The 21,583-nt window shown below is 41.8% G+C and overlaps 1 protein-coding gene across 11 annotated transcripts in view; it reads left to right on the forward strand.

Moving 5' to 3' along the window:
• The window catches only part of AFF1 (AF4/FMR2 family member 1), a 164,618-nt gene that overhangs the window by 134,315 nt on the left and 8,720 nt on the right, over nt 1-21,583 (forward strand). For 7 of the 11 annotated variants that reach the window (XM_007066648.4, XM_043545101.1, XM_037896827.2 and 4 more), the window contains 9 exons: nt 2,758-2,852; nt 6,676-6,940; nt 8,572-8,663; nt 9,922-9,985; nt 14,985-15,121; nt 16,700-16,771; nt 17,363-17,456; nt 17,575-17,618; nt 19,230-19,459. In XM_007066648.4, coding sequence (XP_007066710.2) covers nt 2,758-2,852; nt 6,676-6,940; nt 8,572-8,663; nt 9,922-9,985; nt 14,985-15,121; nt 16,700-16,771; nt 17,363-17,456; nt 17,575-17,618; nt 19,230-19,459 — 1,093 coding nt within the window. Of the gene's footprint in view, nt 1-2,757; nt 2,853-6,675; nt 6,941-8,571; nt 8,664-9,921; nt 9,986-13,024; nt 13,114-14,984; nt 15,122-16,699; nt 16,772-17,362; nt 17,457-17,574; nt 17,619-19,229; nt 19,460-21,583 lie in introns of those variants that run through there. The other 4 variants (XM_043545102.1, XM_043545103.1, XM_037896826.2 and 1 more) reach the window with 2 other exon arrangements.

The following is a 21,583-nucleotide window of genomic DNA, read 5'->3' on the forward strand; positions in this document are numbered from 1 at the left end:
AATCTTTCCCTTTATTTTTTTAGTAGTTTCCGTTTAACACAGTACTGTACTGTACTTGCTTTATTTGGTCTCCTGCTGCCTGATTGCATACTTCTGGTTCCAAATGAGGTTGATCGGTCAGTTCGTAACTCTGAGGTTCTACTCTACAATACCCTCCCCCTGGCAAAGCCCCCCCAAGGATGCAGTTATACTGGTATAAAGATGCTAGTACTGCTGTGGCTTATTTCTATATAGGAAAGGAATAGCTACATCCTTACCAAATCTTTATACTGGTATAACTGCATCCATATTAGGATTTGTAGTTGTATAATTATTTGGGGGAAAGAAATCATACCTCTAACTGAAATGATTATACCAGTACAAAGTGTAGACCCAGCCTCGGGCCCAACTTCTTCTGGGCTGGTCTGTTCAAAAGGGGACCTATTTTCTTTGTTAAATGAATTGAAGTGTTCTCTGACAACTGTAGTCGCAGCTGTAGGGGCCTAAAAAGCACAGAGAAAGTTAACCCTTAGTATGGTACTTCTGCTCCATAACCTGCTCTGAAATACTGGAAAGAATCTGTGTGCTGCGGATAAAAGAAACAATTGATATATAAAATACACAGTTAATCTGCAGAGCTGGGACTGAAAACCTGGTCCTTCAGTACAAAAGGAAATGCTTCTGTCACTTGAGCTCAAGGACGGCTCCTTCAGCTGAAGTAGCAGTAGGTCCTTTAACTCCTCTGAGTGCCCGCTCCTAGAGGATAATGTCACGCACTGGCTCATATATACACAGTCAGTACATTACAATGTGCATAATGAGTTCACATGGTGAGTATACTCATCATGGCTACATCAGGGCCTATTCCCAACTCTTCCTAACTATTCAGGAAACACCAGATTATTTGCTCTCAACTGGAGGGAGAATAGCAGTATTTTTATGCTGTTGGAAAGAGAATTAGCTACTCTTTTTTGAGAGGAAGGGGCCATCGAACACAGGGCACTTTCCCCTATTTTGCTAAGGAATGGTGGAAAAACTTGAGAACCCAGAAGTCTGTACTGTGAGGAAGTGAGAGAGAACTCCAGTTTTGAAAGGTAAGTCTGTCTCTTCTGCTCTGTCCCCAGGAGAGCAGAGAGATGAGTGACTTGACTCTCAAGAACACCTTCAGGGAGAGGAGACTAATTAATTTATGTAAAGAAAAAAAAAATGGCTTTTTGCAATTTTTTGCCAGATTTATTGGGGCCAGGCTGAAAAATTAACTTTCACTGGCTTGCTGGGGGAATTGCACAAGCCTCTTCAGAAGAGGTGGGCAAACTTTTTGGCCTGAGGGCCACATCAGGGTATGGAAATTGTATGGCGGGCCATGAATGCTCATGAAATTGGGGGTAGCGGTGTGGGAGGGGGTGAGGGCTCCGGCTGGGGGTGTGGGCTCTGTGGTGAGGCCAGAAATGAGGAGTTCAGAGTGGGGGGCCGGGGGGGGGGAGAGCTCTGGGATGAGGGGTTTTGGGTGCAGGAAGGTGCTCCGGGCTGGGACCAATGGGTTCAGAGGGCAGGAGGGGAATCAGAGATGGGGCAGGCTGTTGGGGCACAGGCAGGTGAGGGCTCTGGGGTGGGGCTGGGAATGAGGGGTTCGGAGGGCGGGAGGGGGATCAGGGCTGTGGCAGGGGATTGGGGTGTGGGGCAGGCTCAGGGGTGAGGGCTCTGGGCGGTGCTTACTGCAAGCAGCGCCCGGAAACATGTCCCCACTCCGGCTCCAAGGTGTGGCCAGGTGGCTCTGTGCGCTACCCCAGTTTCTCAGTTAAGGAGTTTGACAGACCGGGAGCTAGGTGATTTAAAGAGATGCTCTTTAAAAACAAACAAACAAACAAACAAAAACGGGCCATCAACTCATAAAATGTCCAATCCTGTGAGGTATTGCATACCTTTTGAAGTCAATGAGAGTTGAGGGCAATTGGTACCTCACAGCATTGAGCCCTTTATGAGGTGATGCCCTCATCTTTTTAGTGAGAATCTTCACATGCGTTTGGTTAGTACCAACTGCTATGTGGGCAGGGCAGATTGATTAACTCATTCAAATTTTGCAGTATTTCCATATTAAAATAGTTTTTAAGTTTTTCACCCTTGATAATTCAACAAATATACACACATGATTACCACAGATCTTGTAATACATTTTTAAAATCTTATTTAACCAGCTCTGTCTGTATATCTCTTTGCCTGAGAAGCTGGTATTTTTTTAGAGCATATGGATAATTGTTCCAAACATTTTTTTCCCCCAATTTCTCCCTGTATCTTATTCCTGTTGAAATGACCTTGGGACAATCTGTGTGGTTTAACTCTTCCGTGTGCTTTATTTTCCTTTTTGGCAAGTGAGGCATATCACAAAACACAATCCCTTACCATTGATGACATAGCTGGAAGGAATTTTTATATGCTTTATATTGCTCTGTATGATTCATATTCATTAGCAACAAAACACCAAGAGCCGATTTAGAAATACTTGCTGTCACAAGCATGAGTCAGAAAATATTTTACCTTTTTGTTTTGCGGCACGTGGGGGGAGGAAGTATTTCCACTCCATCCACCAGAATCAATCTCATGTCATTGGGAATTCTTTTCAAGGAAGCTGAAGTTTAGATTAATCAGCTGTGATCTGGATTTGCATGTTGTGATTTTTAGTATTTTTCTTTTAACATTAGGAAATCAAATTTAGCTATGTTGGCCTGCACTTTTACATGTGTATGTAGAGTCTAAGTGGTGGTGATTTGCTTTCAACAGGGAGAAGCGGAGAAAGAGACTGATAAGAAGAAAATCAAGTTGGAGAAAGAAACCAAATCGTTGTCTTCAAGTTACAGAGACGCCAGTAAAATGAAGTGAGTATAGAGATGCCAGAAAAAAGCGTGAACTTGAGCTCTTTTTAAAAAAAGGTTTTGGTGAGGAGTGGCTTCCCCTTGTCTCCCTGCGAGGATGGTATTGCTTAATGTGATGTGTATGCTATCTGAAATACAATACGGTGCAAATTTATCTTTACAACTTGCTGCCAACAACATATGCACATACCTTTAAAATCTGGATTTGAGCCCTTTGGGATATCTCGGGATGTTTTGTTTCTTTTCCTTGCTCTCCTGGTTCCTTCCCATCACCTTTCAGCCTCAGCAATCATTTTTATTTTTTGGAAGCTGTGCATGCAGAATTTATACTCCTACTCAGCAGTTTTTTAAAATCAGGATTGCAGTGCTTTACAAACAATTAAGGCACATAAACCCTCTGGGAAGTAGGATGGCACGGAACCCATTTTACTGAGGCAGAAAGCAATGAAGTAACTTACTCAAGATCGCACATGGGAGTTAGCAGGTACAGCAGGACAGAGAACCCAGAAGCTGTGATTGCCAGTCCCCTGATTGACCAATAGCTCTGTCCTAAGAGGAGAGGCTTCTGGCATGCTATGAACTGTCTTTGCACTCTAAGACTCCAGTCAAGCAAAGCACTTAAGCACACGCTTAACTTTAAGCACATGATTTCTATGGAACTACGAACATGTTTAAAGTTAAGTTTGTGCTTCAGTGCTTTTTTGGATCAGGGTGTAAGTGGCTCACCTAATTGTGCTGCCTTGTCTAACTTTTCTTGCTTAGAAGAATATTGTGAAGGTTGTGATAAAGAACTTGGTCATCTAGCAGCTTCGGATTTCCCTGATGTCTCTGGTTTTTGGCTTGGTTCTGATATGGAGGCCACAGTTGTCTTGTTAGTGGTGATCACCTAATGATGGATAAAAATCGGGTGTTACTGCTGATACAGTTAGGTCTGTCAGCTGTCTTTGATACTGCTAACCATGTGGTTTTGGCAACTTGCCTACAGACCCTAGCTGGGTAGACCGTGTCTATTTTGAGTAGTCCTACTCTTTCCAGTCCGAGAGGTCACAGTTGGTGGTGTTGCATGACTGAACATGTGTTCTAAGTGGCTTGTGGGTTCTGAAGGGCTCTGTTCTGTCACCCTTTGCATATGTGAGGCTGCTGAGGAGAGAGTGGGAAGATGTGGCCTGTGCTGTCTTCAGTACGCAGATGACATGCAACTTTCTGGCTTTAATCACACCTCGATAGTACAGTGTCCCTCCTTTTCTCAGTGCATTGCCAAGATCGGGACTTGGATGAGAGTAGACCAGCCAAAACCTTATCCAGAGAACAGATGTGCTTTTTGGTTTGGAATTTGTTCCTACTTCCATTATTAGGGCAGTTGGTCCATCTTTTATCCAAAACGTTCACAATTCTGGGGTGTGTCTTGTACCTTGAGAGTTCCAGCTGGCATTAGTATCCAAAAATGTCGTCTTTCCTCAGCATCTGGCAGTATAGCTGCAACGTTTCTCTTAGATTTGCCAAAGTTATCCATGCCTTTGTAACGCCTCAATGCAATGGTTGCAATGCACTTTGCATGAGTGTAGATGACTTGTAGGCTACAACTAATACAGCCTGCAGCTACCCATCTGCTTGGCTGCATCAGCTGGAGGGGGCCTATAAAACCAGATCTGCACCAGCTGAAGTGGTGTCCTATTACTTTGAATTGAACCAAAAGTAATTGACTTCAGTCTATAAATGTCTTCATGGCTTGGGTCTAGCTATCTGAGCAGACAGCCTCTCTGCAGGGAAAACACTAAGGCAATTGATATTGGGTGAGGTCTTTGCGCTGACAGTCCCTACATTTAAATGTCTAGGTGTTCGCAGCAGGGCATTATTAGTGGAAGGCCTTCGGTTCTGGAATGTGCTTCTGCCTTGGGCCCAACAAGGGCTGGAGTTTCTTTAGGGCAGAGATTCTCAAGCTTCATTGCACCACGACCCCCTTCTGACAACAAAAATTACTACACAACCCCAGGAGGGGGAATCAAAAACTTGAGCCCACCTGAGTCCTGCTGTCCCAGCCAGGGTGGGGGGCCCAAAACCGAAGCCCAAGGGCTTCAGCCCCAGGTTGGGGGCCTGCAACCTGAGCCCTACCACCCTGGGATTGGGCCCTGGGCGATGGGGCTCAGGCTTCGGCTCCGGGCCCCAGTAAGTCTAATACCAGCCCTGGCGACCCCATTAAAACGGGATCATGACTCACTTTGGGGTCTCAACCCACAGTTTGAGGTTTAGGGCATGGTACAAGGCCACAACTTGTCTCATCTCCTGAAGGAGATAGACTCAAATGGGTTGGTTTTTCATTTATTTTCGTGTTTTCTTGTGGACTCCAGTCATTAAAGATCATGGGGCCAGATTCCCTGTTCCACTCCAGATGCCTTATACAATTTTGGCAATCCAAAGAAGCTGCAAAGGTAGTGGCCAGTTAAGTGAGGTTTACAGATGAGGTGCACAGCTTCCAAAGTTCACTGGTTTTAAATCTGGCCTGCGATGATGGGAGACGCTGCAAACTGATGGTAACTAGGGCTGGCCCAAAGATAAGAATTCTGTTTTCCAAAAAGTCTCTGATATTTGTGTCCATTCACATTGGGATGAAAATGAAACCTCATGAAAAACAAAAACACAACACCTCAGAATGGCCTATAATCAGACCCAATGCCTGATTCAGGGCAGGGACTTCAACCAGGGTGTCACATTCTAGGTGAGTGCTCTGACCATCAGGGTGCAGAGTCAACCTCCCTCTCTCTCTCTCTCTATCTCTCAAATTCCATCCTGAACCTCAGATACCATCGGAGGAATGTTTGCTTTGATAAAGTAGCATTTTGCAATGGAAAAATGTTTTGTCCAAAAGTTCCAAACTAGCACTAGTAGTAACCTCATTCTCTAACTACAGAACAAAACTGGTAAGTCCCTGTCCCTTGAACAGTGGTCTCTATTTCAGAAGTTCTGTGCAAGCTAATTTAACTGGCTAGTCTTCACTTCCGCTTAATTTAATGACAGGATATGATCTGAGGTAATGAGGAACTCTATCTGACGTTAGGGACAGAGAATGCATTCTGCAAAATAAGGAAGAAGGCCAGTGCTGTGGTAAGCCACTTTGAAAAAACAACGTGCTGTGGTAGCTTGCACCATTCCCGATGTCCTTTCTCAGAGATTCTAGTCTCTCATAAATCCACGAAGAAGGAAGAAATGAGAAGGTGGCTATGTTGCGGGGTGTTGTGAAGGCCAAGACTATAACAGGGTTCAAAAAAGAACAAGATAAATTCATGGAGGATAGGTCCATCAATGGTTATTAGCCAGGATGGGCAGAGATGGTGATGCTAGCCTCTCTTTGCCAGAAGCTGGGAATGGGCGATGAGATGAATCACTTGATGATTACCTGTTCTCTTCATTCCCTCTGGGGCATCTGGCATTGGCCGCTGTCGGAAGACAGGATGCTGGGCTAGGTGGACCTTTGGTCTGACTCAGTATGGCCATTCGTATGTTCTTATGTTCGCTCTTCTTAAATCCCAAGTCATTTAGCTGTAACATTTTCCTCTGATAACAAACCTGAAATTTTGTCTTTATTGCTGCTTCAAATATGATTTTCCTGCATGTTGTTGACAGTTGAGGACATGTTTTCTAAATCTCCAGAAAGTCCCTAAAGTTTCCTCTTGCTTTTAATGGATTCTTTTTTAATTCGTCATCTCACATTTCCAGAGTCATCAGCTGAATAAACAGAATCATTACACCATGTAATTCACTATTTTTTTAAAGCACTGTATTATATACCATGAACGCCCTAAATGGTAAGTTCATTTTCCATCCCCAGAGTATCCAGATTTCCATCCGAGACACTGAAGAAAGAGCTCCTGCTACCACCACCTCTGCCACCAATGTCTACTGCGCAGCCTGCCCAGAAGCCAGCCAAGATGGCACAAAAGAGACACAAGGGTGAGAGCAGCACCTGCAGCCAGCTCCCTGCCACAAATAACCGCACTGCCAAGAGCAAGAGCAACCACAAGGATTCTTCATCCTCCAAGCACAGGAGAGCGGAGGGGAAGCATTCTGAACATTCTAAAAGCAACAAACTAGGTGTAAGTTGTTAATGGCAGAGCTTTTCATTCTAGCAGTGAGTGTTCTACAATTTCCTTCTGCAACATTATTCTCTTTTCCTTCATGTTTTTAAAGGACAAGTCATGTGAATGAGTGACGCTACGGGTTTTTAGACAGTGTTTTGTTTTGTTTTGTTTTGTTTTTTCTTGGTTCCTGTGAGTCTGTCTAGCAAAATCTTGCTGACCAAAAATCAGCATGCTTTCCCCTGGTAGAAAAGCAGAGACTAGGGTGTGAGGTTTCTGATTACTCACGAAAGCTTATGCTCAAATAAATTGGTTAGTCTCTAAGATGCCACAAGTCCTCCTTTTCTTCTTAAGACATCATTGTTTATTACAAAGTACTCTACTTGTTTGTTGTTTGCAATGATTTGTATGTTAAAACCCCAGATAACGAAATAAAGCAGAGATTGTGCTGTAGCGTCTTTGCTTTCTCAGTACATTTGCTAATTTTACTTGCTCATTTACAAAATGCACTACTTTGGCCTAAGTTTTCAAGTTATTTATATGACCTTCTAAGATTTTGCTGTTCCAGAAAAAAATGCCTTTGAGGCAGGACATCTGCTGGTCGAGACTTAAGTTATCCAGCAACTCCAGGGACCTGAGCCAAAGCCCAGTGAAGTCAGTCGGAGTCTTTCTGTTGGCTTCATTGGACTTTGTAACAGGCCCTCGGTGACCTGTGCGGTTAAAGGCAGTTAACTTGATGCTTTCCATAAAGTTTTCCATCGGCCTTCATCCTGCTAGTAAGCAAATAATAAGGAGGAGTAACAAATGTAAAAGATGGTGCTTGGGTGATAGGATCACATTTTCAGTCAGGGCCTTGTTTTTGACCAGGCACATTTGCAGGCACAATAGTTGCATATGCAAAATCAGTCGGTTTAAAAAAAAATTATTTTTTTTTTTACTTGAGCTCCCTTTAAAAAGCAGGCCCCTGTTATTGAATAGGACCTGGGTTTGTGCTACTATGTATTATTTCTAAAATTGTTTTACAGTAGAGCTGGTGAGCCTTGTGGCTAGAACTGGATGTTTTCAGGTTATAAAAAACCCAGTTACGTTGCCATTTTTATGTGGATGGATAAATGTAATCTGAGCTTTGTTCATTTGTTTGTTTTTAGAGGGTGTGTGGGAAGTTGCTCTAGCCAGCTTCAAATGTCTTTTGTAACTCTGCTTTTCTGGAATTTCAGCAAGTAACTTAAAATCAGCTACTGTTGCCTCATACCCCAAGGTTAAGCTAGCAGTGGGTCTGAGTGGATAACATGGGGTAGATTTTATTTGTACCAGACTTCGCTGAGAAAACAGGGTTGTTATCAGTCTTAGTGCTCTCTTAGCTCACTATGCCATTGTCCTGCTAAATACAGCTCTAGTTTCAGTAGCAAGGGAAACCTGTTACTTAATTTCTTCCCCTCAGGAAAAATTCACGTTGTGTTGAAGATTACAAGCAGTAATATAAGAAGGCAAGTTTCCTCCTCCTCTACAAAAAAGAGAGAGAGAGAAAAGAGAATATATTCTGAGACTAAATAATCATTTTCTTTTTTAATTTGGAAACCCAAAGCTTTTAAAACTGCTTTTGATTACAAATTCCTTGACCAGTTCTTCTCTGCATGATGACTTCCCAGGGACCTTCAGGAGATGGCAAAAACCCTTTCCCGGTGCCTTCTTTGCCAAATGGTACCTCCAAGCCAAGGAGACCTCAAATCAAGTTTGAAAAGTAAGGTTTTTCTTTATATCCTCCTTTCCTTCACACTGATCGGGTCATCTTCATTGTCCTTTGAGTATCTTAACTTTGTGCCAAACATAAACTTCTTCCTGTCAATTTCAAGACTCTCTGCACAGTGATACTCCTGCTTAGATCTCAGTTCTCACTGCCTCCTTGAGTTGTACCCTTCTCCTAGTCACATCTCTCAGTCACTTCTTATATTTCCCCTTTTGTTTAGGGCTTACTTTCCTTGTATCCACATGATCTCTCTCTTTTCATTCAGATCTCTCCTTAAAACGTACTTCTTTCATGTGTGGTAACCCAGCAGAGACTTGCCCTATTTTTTATTTTAAAAAATATTTTTTTGCTCCCATTTTCTTACAGCTCTAGTATGGAGGGCAGCCAGTGTAGAAATCACACATCATTTGGCAAGGAAATCACCCTTCTTGAGAAGTGCCTTTGTGTGCATCAGTGAACATTGTTTTATTTGGCTGAATTATGAGACTTTGAAAACTGCACTTTACCCATGAGCAGTGCGATTGGTGTGCTTTTTAGTTCAGGCTGAGGGTAGTCTGTGCAGAGCCCTTCTTATTTCTCTGTTAGTTTTATGAGTACACAGTGAGCTGTACACACTTTGTACAGCAAATACATTAGTCTAATGCATGTAGGTGTACGTGGCCAGAAGCATGCTTTATAAAATGTGCATTGAATAAGGCAGGGTTCTGTAAGAGCCCCGGCCTCATTCACTGTGTATCTTGCATCCAAAGGAGTTTAATGGACCCTGTTTGTCTGGCATACCTAGAATAGTGAACGGTACTACGGAGTGCTGCACATGTAAACCGAAGACTGTAGAAGAATATGTGTGCTGTATTATATTTGAGAAGCAAGACAGGATAATGCAATTAAACTAATGCATATGCGCAGGAAGGCAGAGTTAAACTTGCCCTTGCAACATAAATTAGAATTTTCTGACTTTAGAGTACCCAGGAGCGCAACCTGAACGTTCTTCTAATGTAGCTTTCTTTTGATGGAATACGGGCCATCCTGTCTATTAGATTTAGACTGTAAGCTCTTTAATAAGCAGGAACTTGACTTCTGAGCATTGCCAAACAGCCTGACAGTATTCAGTTGGTGCTGATTGTAATTTTTTAAGTAATCAGCGTAGCAGCCCATACAGCAGTTACAGGGTCCTTGTGATGTGACATTAAAATTGATACTTACTCTATCTTTTTGTTTTGTCTCTCTCTCCTCTCCCTCACTCCTAATTCAGACAACATCCGATGGAGTATCACATAGAGGAGGCCAAAAGACTGAAGCACAAAGCTGACACAATGGTAAGTCTGGGCCTTGTGTGCTGGAAGTGTTAAAAGGTTTTCTAAATAAACCTGCTTACTTATGAAGGTTGGCTTTTTGCACATGTCCTGGATCACAAAATAAAAGGAGCTTATATCAGTGTTTGTTCTTTCCTTCCCACCTAGCCTTCTGTATCTATTGGTCAAGGTACAGCCTACTGCTCTTGGGACACATGCCAGGAAATCCTATCTTGCAGGGTCAGGGGGTTCAAAATCGATTAATCCTGTGTTCAATCCAGCTGTCACGTTCAGATCTAGTACACACGGGAGTATGGACAAGATTTGTTCGTATTATTCCCAGTTAAATGAAGATCTTGTCACATTTTTTTAGTGAACATGGCTTGTATCCACTAAAGGCAGAGCTATGTCCAGATTTAGGTCCTTTGACCAGATGTAGAAAATGAATTCTGTTTTGCGGTACTCAAAATTGATATGACCATGTTCACCCCATACACACTGTACAAGGTTAACAGATCTGTTTGCTTCCCAAAACTGTCAGAGAGCAGATTGAACAATCAGTTTTAAGACAGTCTACTGTTTGAAAATATAATTATACTTCTCGTAAACAAGATTGAAATGAACTCTAACTGTGATTACCTGGATTTCTCAGAGGTGTGGTTTGTTTAATAACATGCATAACTAAACATACTTTTTGTTCGTTGTTATGGTATAATCAAGTAACAGGAGCATTTGTCCTCTGTAATGTATCTGTAAAATCAAAATTCAGGGATTTATTTGTTTTGTAACTTTTAGACGCTTTTGCTAAAATAGATAGACTGGAGGGATCTTTCATCTCTGGAAATCCTTTATAAAAACACTACATAGACCACGAGTGAAAATTACCTAGGTTCTATCCTAATTCTAATTTCTTCCTACTTTAAAAAATCTCAGCATTATTTTTTAAGATCCCTAGAGTATTTCTCACCATTTAAATTAAATGGAAACTGACAATCCAAATCCTCTAGATGGTTTTTGCCCTAGCTCTAGCTAATGCTTTTAAGGCCTGTTTTTTTTTTCTCCTGTTGACAATAATGGAAAAAATCCCATTTAATTCAATGGTGCAAGATTAGACACTTAGTCCCTTAATTTCACAGAACCAATTTCGATTTGTGTATATATTAATTATGCCTTTTTATTATTTTATTCAAGCCACAAAACTTTTGCACCTAAAAATTAAATAGTGGGGTGGAGGGAGGATGGGGGAATAAGAAATGAACTGGTAAAACGTAGTGGATTAAGAAGAAAACACACATACTAAACAGTACATATTGAGTTAAGTATCCATGTATTGGTTGGTTACGCATGCAGTCTGACATAGCATAACACATCCTCTTGCCCTTTTCAGTTTTACTCTGTCCTCTTAAAATTTGCTGTTGTATGGTCTATGGTCTCTTAACAAGTAAAATTATATATTATATGTCATGTTTCCCTTCATATTCTGGAAAGTTGCTGAATATTCTAGCAAGTGCCATGCACTGCTGAAGATGTACTGTAAAATGCATGAAAATACTTGCACACTGTAACAGAGGGTGAAATAAATATTTGACACAGAAACACATTTTGTGTGTGTGTGTGTGTTGAAAGCACTGCTTCTGGTGTAAGGTACGTTATTGCCAACATCAAGCGCTCTAAAATCATGAGGCTAGCACTTAGAAACAATGATGGATTTAAATGTATTTTGTAAAATGTCATATTTTTGGTTTCTCTTTATTTCCTCCTAGTTTCCGAGCATTTAGGGTGTGCTCGCTACACATTTTCAAGCTTTTCTCTGTAATCATGAGGGCTAGAAATTTGCTTTTAAACACTAAAAGCTGAGATTCTCAAAATCTCTTGATTCCAGCAGCTTGGGGTATCAAGACCATTCCAAATATCTTGAATCTCACAATGGAACAGCAAGAGTTGGTAGCACTAGCAGAGCAAGAAGGAGAGGGGAGTTGGAGGTCTGACAGACATGGGTCTATGTAATAAATTTAAGAATACTGATATGTAACCTAGTTACTGAGAGAGACTGTATAACTTATATTGGGGTAGTGAAATGTTTATTACGTGCCTATAATGCTCAAATCCAGTGGGATCTATGCTGGAAGACAACACAATGGCTTCTCACTTAAGAACACCCAGGCACACCTTTGAGAGAATGGGGCATGCTGTTAGCTTTAGGGATCCTGTACCCTGTCTTCAACAAGTTGCAAGCCTTGTTTTGCCAAAGCTGGGAGCCTGGAGATCAAAAGTCTAAGCAGTTGAAAAGCTCTTCTCGGGAGAAAGGAGGTCAGTTGTCAGAAGCTGCTGAGGGAGACAGGCTGACACACAGAGATTCTGCAGAGGGGTTTCTCTGAAGGAGTCGGGCCTTCCCAGTTCCAGGGGATGGTAAGACTTAGGGAAAAGTCGGTATGTGTACAGACTGGTTTATTGTTATATAAGATGTTTTTTTCCTTCTGAAATACTTTTGTTCTAATAAATAATGCTTTGCATTGAGAAGACTGCCTAGTCCCTGGTTACCACTACCATTGCTTCTGAAGGGAGCAGAATCACAGGGTCTAGGCAGAAGTTAGATCTGCTGAGGTAGATCATAGGGAACTGCACCTAGGACCCAGTCTGAGAGTGGGAGAATCTCATGATTCTGCCTTCAGAGAGATGATGGCGTGATGTCTGAGACCTGAGTGAGATGCCCCCAAGAGACCCATTAGAATAGGAACTGTGACAGGATGACAGGAGATAGGAGGAAACTGGGGTAGTGATGCAAAGCAGCTGTAAACCTATTTTAATTGTCCAGTATGCTCTAGTTGCTTTGTGCTGCTCCAGAGTAGCAAAAATAAGTCCGATTTCTCCAGTGATTATGCCCATAACAGTCCAGAAAATACTTCATAAAATAGCGTTTTCTTTGGGTTTCTTGCTTACAGTGCATGTATGATATTTTTAATTGAAAAAGAAACCAAGGCAATTCCTTGGGGAAAAAAATCTGTTAAAATGAAGTTAAAGTTGAGAGTGCATGTCAGTAATTTAGGATAAAATACATTTCAGGGATGTTAGTTATCTCAGACCAAGCTGATCACAAGTGTACATAGCTGCAAAAAGTGCCTTCACAGCAGAGGACAGGTATGACAACGGCATGTGCAAATACAGGTACATTAATTCATGTGAAATTGAGTATTTGGTTTTAAACATTTGGTTCTTAGCATTCCAGCTTCTTGGATGATAAAGGATTAGACGTTTTTGCAGATTAAGAAAATCCACGGAACTACTTTTGTGTAAAATGCCATAACGTAAGTGCTTGCAAGTAAAGATAAAGGCAGCATTTTCTTCCAATAGCAGGACAAACTTCAAACCATATGAAAAACCTATTTTGTAGGGTATTTTTCCAAATACATAATTTGAGAATAAAATGAGGTTATGATGTTCCAAAAGATTATATAATAGTGTTAATAGCAAGCAAAGTACCTATTTACTGCTTAAAATATGAATGAATATATGTTTGACACATGTTCTCTTTAAATAGGCATGTCAAATTCAAGTGGTGTAGTGGTGTTGCATTTTCTGGGCTCTCCCTCATTTAGAATTGTTCTTCTCTTTTCCCAGGGTGGTCTTGCTAAAAAGACACTGGAGAAGAAGTGTGATAGCTGTATTATTTTGTATGACTATTATATGTGTTTCAGTTTAGCTGCTGGATATTGTTCTGGCTGACTGCACAAAGTTAAATCAAAGGAGGCTGCAGGGTGGGAGACAACAAGCAGGAAACAAAACAATGACAGAGATAAGGTACCTGAAGGGAGAATACCAAGAGTCCTTAAAAGAACAATGGGTGAACCAAACACTGGAAAATACCTCCCTGCCTAGGGTGATATACCCATTTTTCCAAGGCCAGAGACTAATATCAAAAGAACACTAAGGGCTTGTCTACACCAGGCAGCTAAATGTCAGCGTGTGTCAACGCTCTTTGTCGGCACTTTTGTTGACAAAATACTTCCAGCCCCGCAAGCGGCAAAACTTTTGTCTTGCGGGGGGGGGGGGGGTTAAGTACCCGTGAAAGACAAAAGTTTTGTCGACAACTTGGCAGTGTAGATTAGGCCAGGGGTTTTAAAGGCTCTGGGCTTGAGAGGAAGAGTGGGGGAGCAGGCCACAGCTTCTTAGGGGGAGAGACTGACATAAGCAGTACATACACCATGGCTGTGGAACTAAGGCAGAGGCTCTGCAGGATGTGCCTGAGACAGCTGGCTCACCTGAGCTTTGAGGGGGGTGGTGAGTTACAGGCAAGTCCCAGACATGTGGGCCCTTTTGTGGGGTTAACCCGTTCTCCCTGCATGCTGTTGTACCTTTGGGCACATGGACAATACGCCTGTTTGGAAGGAGCTGTTCTGAGTCACTTTAAACAGATGCTGGTCACAGGCATACAGAGAAGAGTGTCTTGCGGGTACCAATTGCAGTTGGGCCTGTCATATTAAGACAGTTGGAAATTGGGGGGCTGCCACCCAGAGATCCAGTCCAAGAGTGTTAGGGTGAAACCTCGGGGAGAGGTGAAGGTAGTGGTGCCGTCAGTCACCAGAGGGGATATAAGGGAGTATAAGTTTTCCTGTAACCCTGGCAGGATGGTGTGACTGGGGGCTGTTGTAGCTGGTGATCCAGTTTTAAGTGGTGTCAACTGCACAGTTCCACTCTGAAGAATGCAGGTTGAGGCTGTTGTTGGAAAGAGAGCCCACGGGGGAGACTTGGGGGAGAGAACACAGGTGCAGTCACCTCTTAGATGTCACAGACACTTTTTCTCGGGTCAGAGTTGGAACTCTTTGGGTAATGTTCTGAGGCCAGATTTTTTTTTTTTTTTTTTTTTTTCTCTCTCTCTCTCTCTCTCTCTCTCCCCTCCCTCCCTCCCTCCCTCCCTCCAAACCGTGCATACCTAAGCAAAGAGAAGGCACCAGATATGGCAAAGAATGAATGAAGAACCATAATTTTTCTTGTTGGCTAACCATGAGCACCTTCTTCCCAACAGACAGACAAGGTTGCAAAGGCATTTCAGTACTTGGAGGCTGCCCTTTCCTTCATCGAGTATGGAATTGCTATGGAATCTGATGCACTAACACCAAAATCAGCATACACCATATTCACAGACACCATAGATCTCCTTAAGTAAGTGTAACGCCATTTCAGTGACACAGCATGGATTTTAAAAAAGTTTTTCCCATTTATTATTTGCATTACATTAGTAGTAGGGGCCCCTGTCACGATCGAGGACCCCGTTATGCTAGGCACTGCATGAACACTGAATTAAAAGACTGTCCAGAGAGCTTACCATCTAAGTATACCTCTGAATTTCACTCATATTTCAGTTTTGATCTCTCTGATCCTGGGCAAGATAGTGGAGCAGTTGATACTGGACTCAATTAATAAAGAATTAAGGGAGGGTAATATAGTTAATGCTAATCACCATGGGTTTACGGAAATAGATTGTCAAACTAACTTGATATCTTTTTTTGATGAGATTACAGGTTTGGTTGATAAAGGTAATAGTGTTGATGTAATGTAAGGCATTTGACTAGGTGCTATATGACATTTTGATTAAGAAACTAGAGAGAGATAAAATTAACGTGACTCACATTAAATGGATTTAAAAGGCTGGATAACTGATATGTCTCAAAATATAATTGTCAGTGGGGATTCCTCATCAAATGGGTATGTTTCTAGTGGGGTCCTGCAGGGATCGGTTCTTGGGCCTACACTTTCCTGCCCATTTATAGGAGGCTCTTTTAGCCAAGTTCCCTTTTTAGTTTGCTGCTGTTTTGCAAGAGGGGATTTTGCAGTTACAGTAAACTCCGTTTATGAAGGATGTAAATTACCTCCCAAATTGAAGGAAGCATGAATCAGACAGAAATCTATTGGCTATCATGTAATCCGTACGCAGTCAGTGTTTGGTGAATGTTTCCCAGACATGATCTAACTTCCTTCACTATAGCTGGTTGAAAAAGACCAAATTTTCATGGGAACTTTTTTATTCAATTTTTTTTTTCTAATTTTCTTGTTTAAATGTTTGTGGTTTTTGATGACCCCCTCCCCCCCTCCCCCCCCCAAAAAAAAACCCAAACCCAAAATATATTGCTGAAAAGCTTTGTGTTTTTTCCTTGAAAATATGGAAATTTTTGACCATGTGAAAAGTTCCCATTAAAATGTTTTGATTAAAAAGCCATTTTTTGTTTAAAATGTTCAGATGGAAAAATTTCAACAAACTATATCCTTCTGTCCCGCTCCCCAAACTGCCCTTGTGCATTTAACATTCCCATTTTGGCTTTCCTGTATATCAGCCTCAGAATGCCCACCTGGAACCAAGCTCAGTAAGGTGGACAACTGTGCTATAGCCCAATCCTGAAGCTATTCCATATGTAGAACACTTGCTAAAGTTAAGGGGATTTCTAACTGTGGTGCAACTACAGTGTCAGTCCCTTAATTAGTGCTTTACATGAGTGAGTAAGTATTAGCATTCCTTTTTTACATGTAGGGAAACTAAGTTACAGAGAGATAGTAAAGTGGCTTGTTCAGGATCGCACAGTGAGTTATAGGCAGAGCTGGAAATAGAACTCAGGTCTCCTGATCCACTATCTGAGCCAGTGGACCGTGCTAGCTTTCCATAAATGGTGTGCTGTATTTATGTCATTGAGAAATCCAGCCCTGCTGATGAACGTCATTAATTTTTTTGTGTTTGTTTTCTTACAGATTTATAATGACATTAAAATCCTTTTCCGATACCTCGGCATCTGCACATGAAAAAATCTTTGCTGTTTTGTGGTATGTGGCTATCTCCCTCGCCCCCCCCAGTGACGACATTTTATATTCTCGAACATGGTAGATTGAAAGACCTTTCTTTCTGAAGGGTGGAGGGTTGGGCTAAACTGATATTGTTAGGTTTATGCAGAAAAATTTGAATAGAATGAATTCTTAAAAATATCTCCTTTTAAAATGAATTGGCATATCAGTAGGGAACCATGTGTGTCAGGTTAAGGTTCTAAATCTCACTTGGTATGCTGGTAATTTAAGAGTCCGTAGAGGCTTAAGATGAGGGTGGAATGTGATTTGACTGACGAGGTTTCTGAACTGTGTAATTGAAGCCATGGTTGAACATACCGAAGTCCGCTCTGGACACAGGGTATATTAGGCCCATAACACCTGTTAGGAGTTGCGCATCTACTTCCCTGACTGTTCCTATTTTTCTCTGACAGCCACTGTGAGAAGATCATATTTGGGATATATGGGGAAGGAAGCACAAACTTTCTTTAATTTGCAGTAAAATGGATGTATATGTCCTGAGGCTCGGCGAGAAGAATTGCTGCTGGAGTGGCGTTGAATGTTCTGACACTGATTCCTGGTTTTTGTTCACAGCATGCGCTGCCAGTCTATTCTGCACATGGCAATGTTTCGTTACAAAAAAGACACTGCAGTAAAGTATTCCCGAACCCTCAATGAACACTTCAAGGTAGGGTTTGATTGCATTATTGAACAGGTTTCAAATTAGAAAGATGGAAGAAGCTGCAAGTGTTCAGTATAGGTCAGTGTGAAACCCAAATCTAACTAGACGTTCCTTTTTGCTACAGAATTCTTCCAGAGTCACGCAAGCACCTTCTCCATGTGTTGCAAGGTATTATTTAAAATACATATTAAAATCTTTCTCGTAATGTGTTAACAGAAGCAGTTTGCCTACACATTTGAATTGCAGACCTTTTTGCAAGGGGGTTGAGTGCGTTGAATCATTTCCTGTTTTATGGGCTGGCATAACATTCATAAAATATTTATCTGCTTCTTATTTCTTTCCCTCACCTCAACTTACAGAGAGAGGTTGGTTGGTTTGTTTGTTTGTTTTATTTTACAGACAATATAAACCCACTCTGTGTCATACACATTATTGTCCTATCAAAGAATTAGGGAAACAGAGAATGTATTAGAAACTGTTGTTTGTAGAGGTCCCATTGTTTTAATCCTTGTCCTGGGTTAATAGATGTAGAGGACAGATGTTGGATTTTCCTCCTCTTAGGACTTGTAAATGTATCCACTTCTCCTGTCATCTCTCCTGTCCCCGCATACAGATGCTGTACTGCTCACAGTAGTACATTTTGAATTTTAGATTAGTTTTTAGCTGGTGTTTTGACACTTTCTTGTGAGTTGATTCCCCTAACAGAAACTTTTTTTAAAATTTCTTGCTGATTATTGATGCTTTTTGCTACCTTTGTGTGTCTGCATCAGAGTTACTTTGGATGTGGCAGCAAAAGAAACATAAAAGCTGTGTTCTACAAACTGATGCTGGACCTGATTTTCAACAGGCTGGCATGCCGTTAAAGCAATTGCATGTGTAAATAAGGGATATGTGCCCGCACGTGGCCAAGTGTACATCCTGTTGGCAGCTTGTAAACAAATCAGGCATTTGGGCATACTCAGTTGTAGAAGTTGAGTGTCTTGAGTGCAAGCTAGGCATGCAATTCCATGCATACCTCTCTGAAAATATTTTGAAAGAATGCTTATGTATTAGAATATTGGTTCTGAAAGCACCATCACCCCTACCATGGCCTAGCACAGTGAGGTTAATTAAACTGAAAGTCTCCCAAGGAAAGTGATGGAAGCTCCATCATTTGGATAATTTAAAATGGGACTAGGCAAAGCAGTGGAGAGTATACCTTGCACAGTCTCTGGAGGATGGACTAGCTGACCAAATAAATCTGTTCTGTCTCAAGCTTCCATAAACACAAATGCAGATCTGCAAAGTGATTTGGATTGAGACACAAATTTTGAATAGCCATAAAAAAGCCTAAACTCTTTAATGTGGAGACCATGGCTTCATGGAATTGGATTCATTAGCCAAAACACTTAAATGACTAGGCCAAGATTTTCAGAAGTGAGTACAGATTGAGTGCCCGACTTGGGACTCAGAGTGGATGCTCAGCATGTTCTGAAAATCAGGTGCCTTGAAGGTGTCTTAAATTGAGCACCCAAAATCCCAAGTCACTTTTGAAAACCTTGGCCTCACTTTTTAAGTACAGTAATGCAGTTGGTGCTATTTATCTCGCCTGCCTTTGGTGGTGCCTTGCCACACCTTAGTCCTCAGCCTTGTACTTCACAGTGCTCTTGCTGAGCATGCGTATATGACACCAGAACTCTGTCTGATGGTGGGGGGCTCATAAAAAGAGAAGTCTGGGTGTTTTGTGGCAAGTCATTAACCTCTTACCTTAAGGCTTCATGATGTCGTCTTCTTCCTCAGAAGCACAGGCACACCTTCTCCTCTTTCCCCGATGCCCTCTCCCGCCAGCTCTGTGAGTTCCCAGCCAGGATCAAACGCGAGCACCTGTGGCAGTGGAGGCCTTGGTTCTTCAATCAACGCCTTACATAATATCCCAAGCATAACCTTTTCCTATGTCAACATCACTTCCTATATCCTCTATGCCTATGATATTTGGGAGCAGGCCGATGCTCTGGCCAGGAAGAATAAGGGTAAGGTTTATTTCCCTAGGCTTCTCCTTCTAATATTGTGCTTGTTTGCAGACCCTTTTTAAAAATTCCTAACACCTCAGCAAACTCTGCCTTAAAGAGGCACTTTTTAATCCAAACAAAATCAGGATTAAAACAAATCAAGGTGTTTATAGTACGTGAGCAGGTTATTGGTATAATCTGTTTGCTTCTGCTGTATGATGTTTGTTCTAATTAAAAGGTTGTCTTAGAAAGATTGATTCACTTAAAATAAAGTGAAAAAGGAATTTAAAGTGGTAAAAGTCAAGCTCACCATTTAAAGGTGACGAGCAAAACTTTTTCAGATTCATGCACTTTTTCAGCTTATGGATTCGTGGTCCATGAAGAGCCACTTCTGCTTTATTTATTTATTTTTTGTCTTAGCTCCTTGTTGTCATTATTTTTTACACTAAAAACAGTGGCTCTGACCTCTCCTCATAGAAGAACCTGCATGAAGGGGGCTTGAGCATTGGCCCCTCCTGACATCACTCCTGTTTGCATGCCAAGCAGTTGCAAAGAGGATTCCCCAATCTCTGTCACACTCTTTACTCAGACATTATCATGGTTAAGTTTGTGACCTTGCCATCTCTCAGCACAGATAGTGAAAGAGGAAGAAAAGCTCAGATTATGGTCAGCCATTAACATGGAGCTTGTAAGGTAATTTTTTCACAGAAATGCAAGCTGCTGAAGGCAAAGGGATGTGTTCAAAAGGCAAACTTGAAGAAGGAATAAAAGTAAAAAGTTCCATGTGTCTTGTTAGAATACTGGGAGGACTTAACATATAAGTTAAAATGCTCAATCAGGCAGCACACTGTGTTAGAAAAAGCTTCGCGGCATTAGAATTTTTCTATCTAATGGACTGCAACTTCACAAGACCTCCGCTGTAAAAATCAGTGTATTTCTATTGGTGATAAGCGAGGACACGAGGTAGGCACTGTGTATAACTCAAGGTAGATAATTATGAGAGAAGAGCCATGGACTCATTTCATGGTGGTCTCTTAACATAAGGGGAATAAAGATTACAAATAGTTCTATGGAGTAAATATTTCCCAGGGAATTGATGTCTGTAAAGGAAGACAATAAATATTCATGTTGTCTGTTCAGGATATAATGATGCCATAGGAGTGTGTCAGAACTGAGCCATTAAGATCTGCCATGTAAAAAATAGAGCAAAGTCTTGGAATTTGTTCTGATCTCAGGGGTGTGTGTCACTATGAAAATTCACCTGTATTTGGCTGACTTACAAGCCTTTTGGGGGGAAAAAATCCATTTGCACATGCTCAGCAGAGACTTGTCGGAGTTTGGCAGCTAAATTCTCCGAAGATTCCATGTGCACTCAGCATGCTCAAACCCCGGACAGCTCCTACCTGCTGACCCGACTGCGCGTGTGCCATCCCCTCAACTGAAAGGGCTGAGCTGGACTTACACTGCAGTTGTTCCTTCTGTCTGCCGGGGGCCACAGGAACGGTCCTCCCCTGTGTTATTAATGTCTCCTTTGCTGGTGCCTGGGCAGTGCGGAGATGGAGGAGGGAGCCTGATTTGAATCCAGAGAGGTGAGGAACAGGGGTATAGGCACAGGAAAAGGAGAGAATAGGATGTGAGGGCATTTCAGGAGCCAGAGAGTGAGTAGGAGCAGAGGGGGACAGAGACAAGCTAGGGGCACAGGGGCGTAAGGGTTCATAACCGCTAGATACACTCCCCTGCAGAACCTACAATTGAGCTCAGAAGTTGAGTCTCTACATTGCTGTGTATCAGCAAATATGTGTGAAACCCACTGGCAAAGTGTCTCATACCCCCATTTAGTGATTGGCCCACATAAGGGATAACAGCCTGCTATTGCTACCAGTTACTCAGTTAACTCAAATAGAGGTCCGTGCTATGCATGTAAAGGTCTGAAACCTGTTGATGATGTTTATTGGGGGTCAGCATGGTTCCACATGTTGGAATTTTTTTCATTAAAAAAAAAAAATTTTTTTAAATTGCAACCATAATTTAGGTCCCTTGTGCATATACATTGCAATTGCCTTTAATTATGTAATACCATACTATTTTCTCACAGGACCCTAGCCTCATTTAGTGCACAGAATGGACAGTACGCAGGGAACGAAT

The sequence above is a fragment of the Chelonia mydas genome, chromosome 4 (genome assembly GCF_015237465.2).
Source record: "Chelonia mydas isolate rCheMyd1 chromosome 4, rCheMyd1.pri.v2, whole genome shotgun sequence".
Taxonomy (NCBI): domain Eukaryota; kingdom Metazoa; phylum Chordata; order Testudines; family Cheloniidae; genus Chelonia; species Chelonia mydas.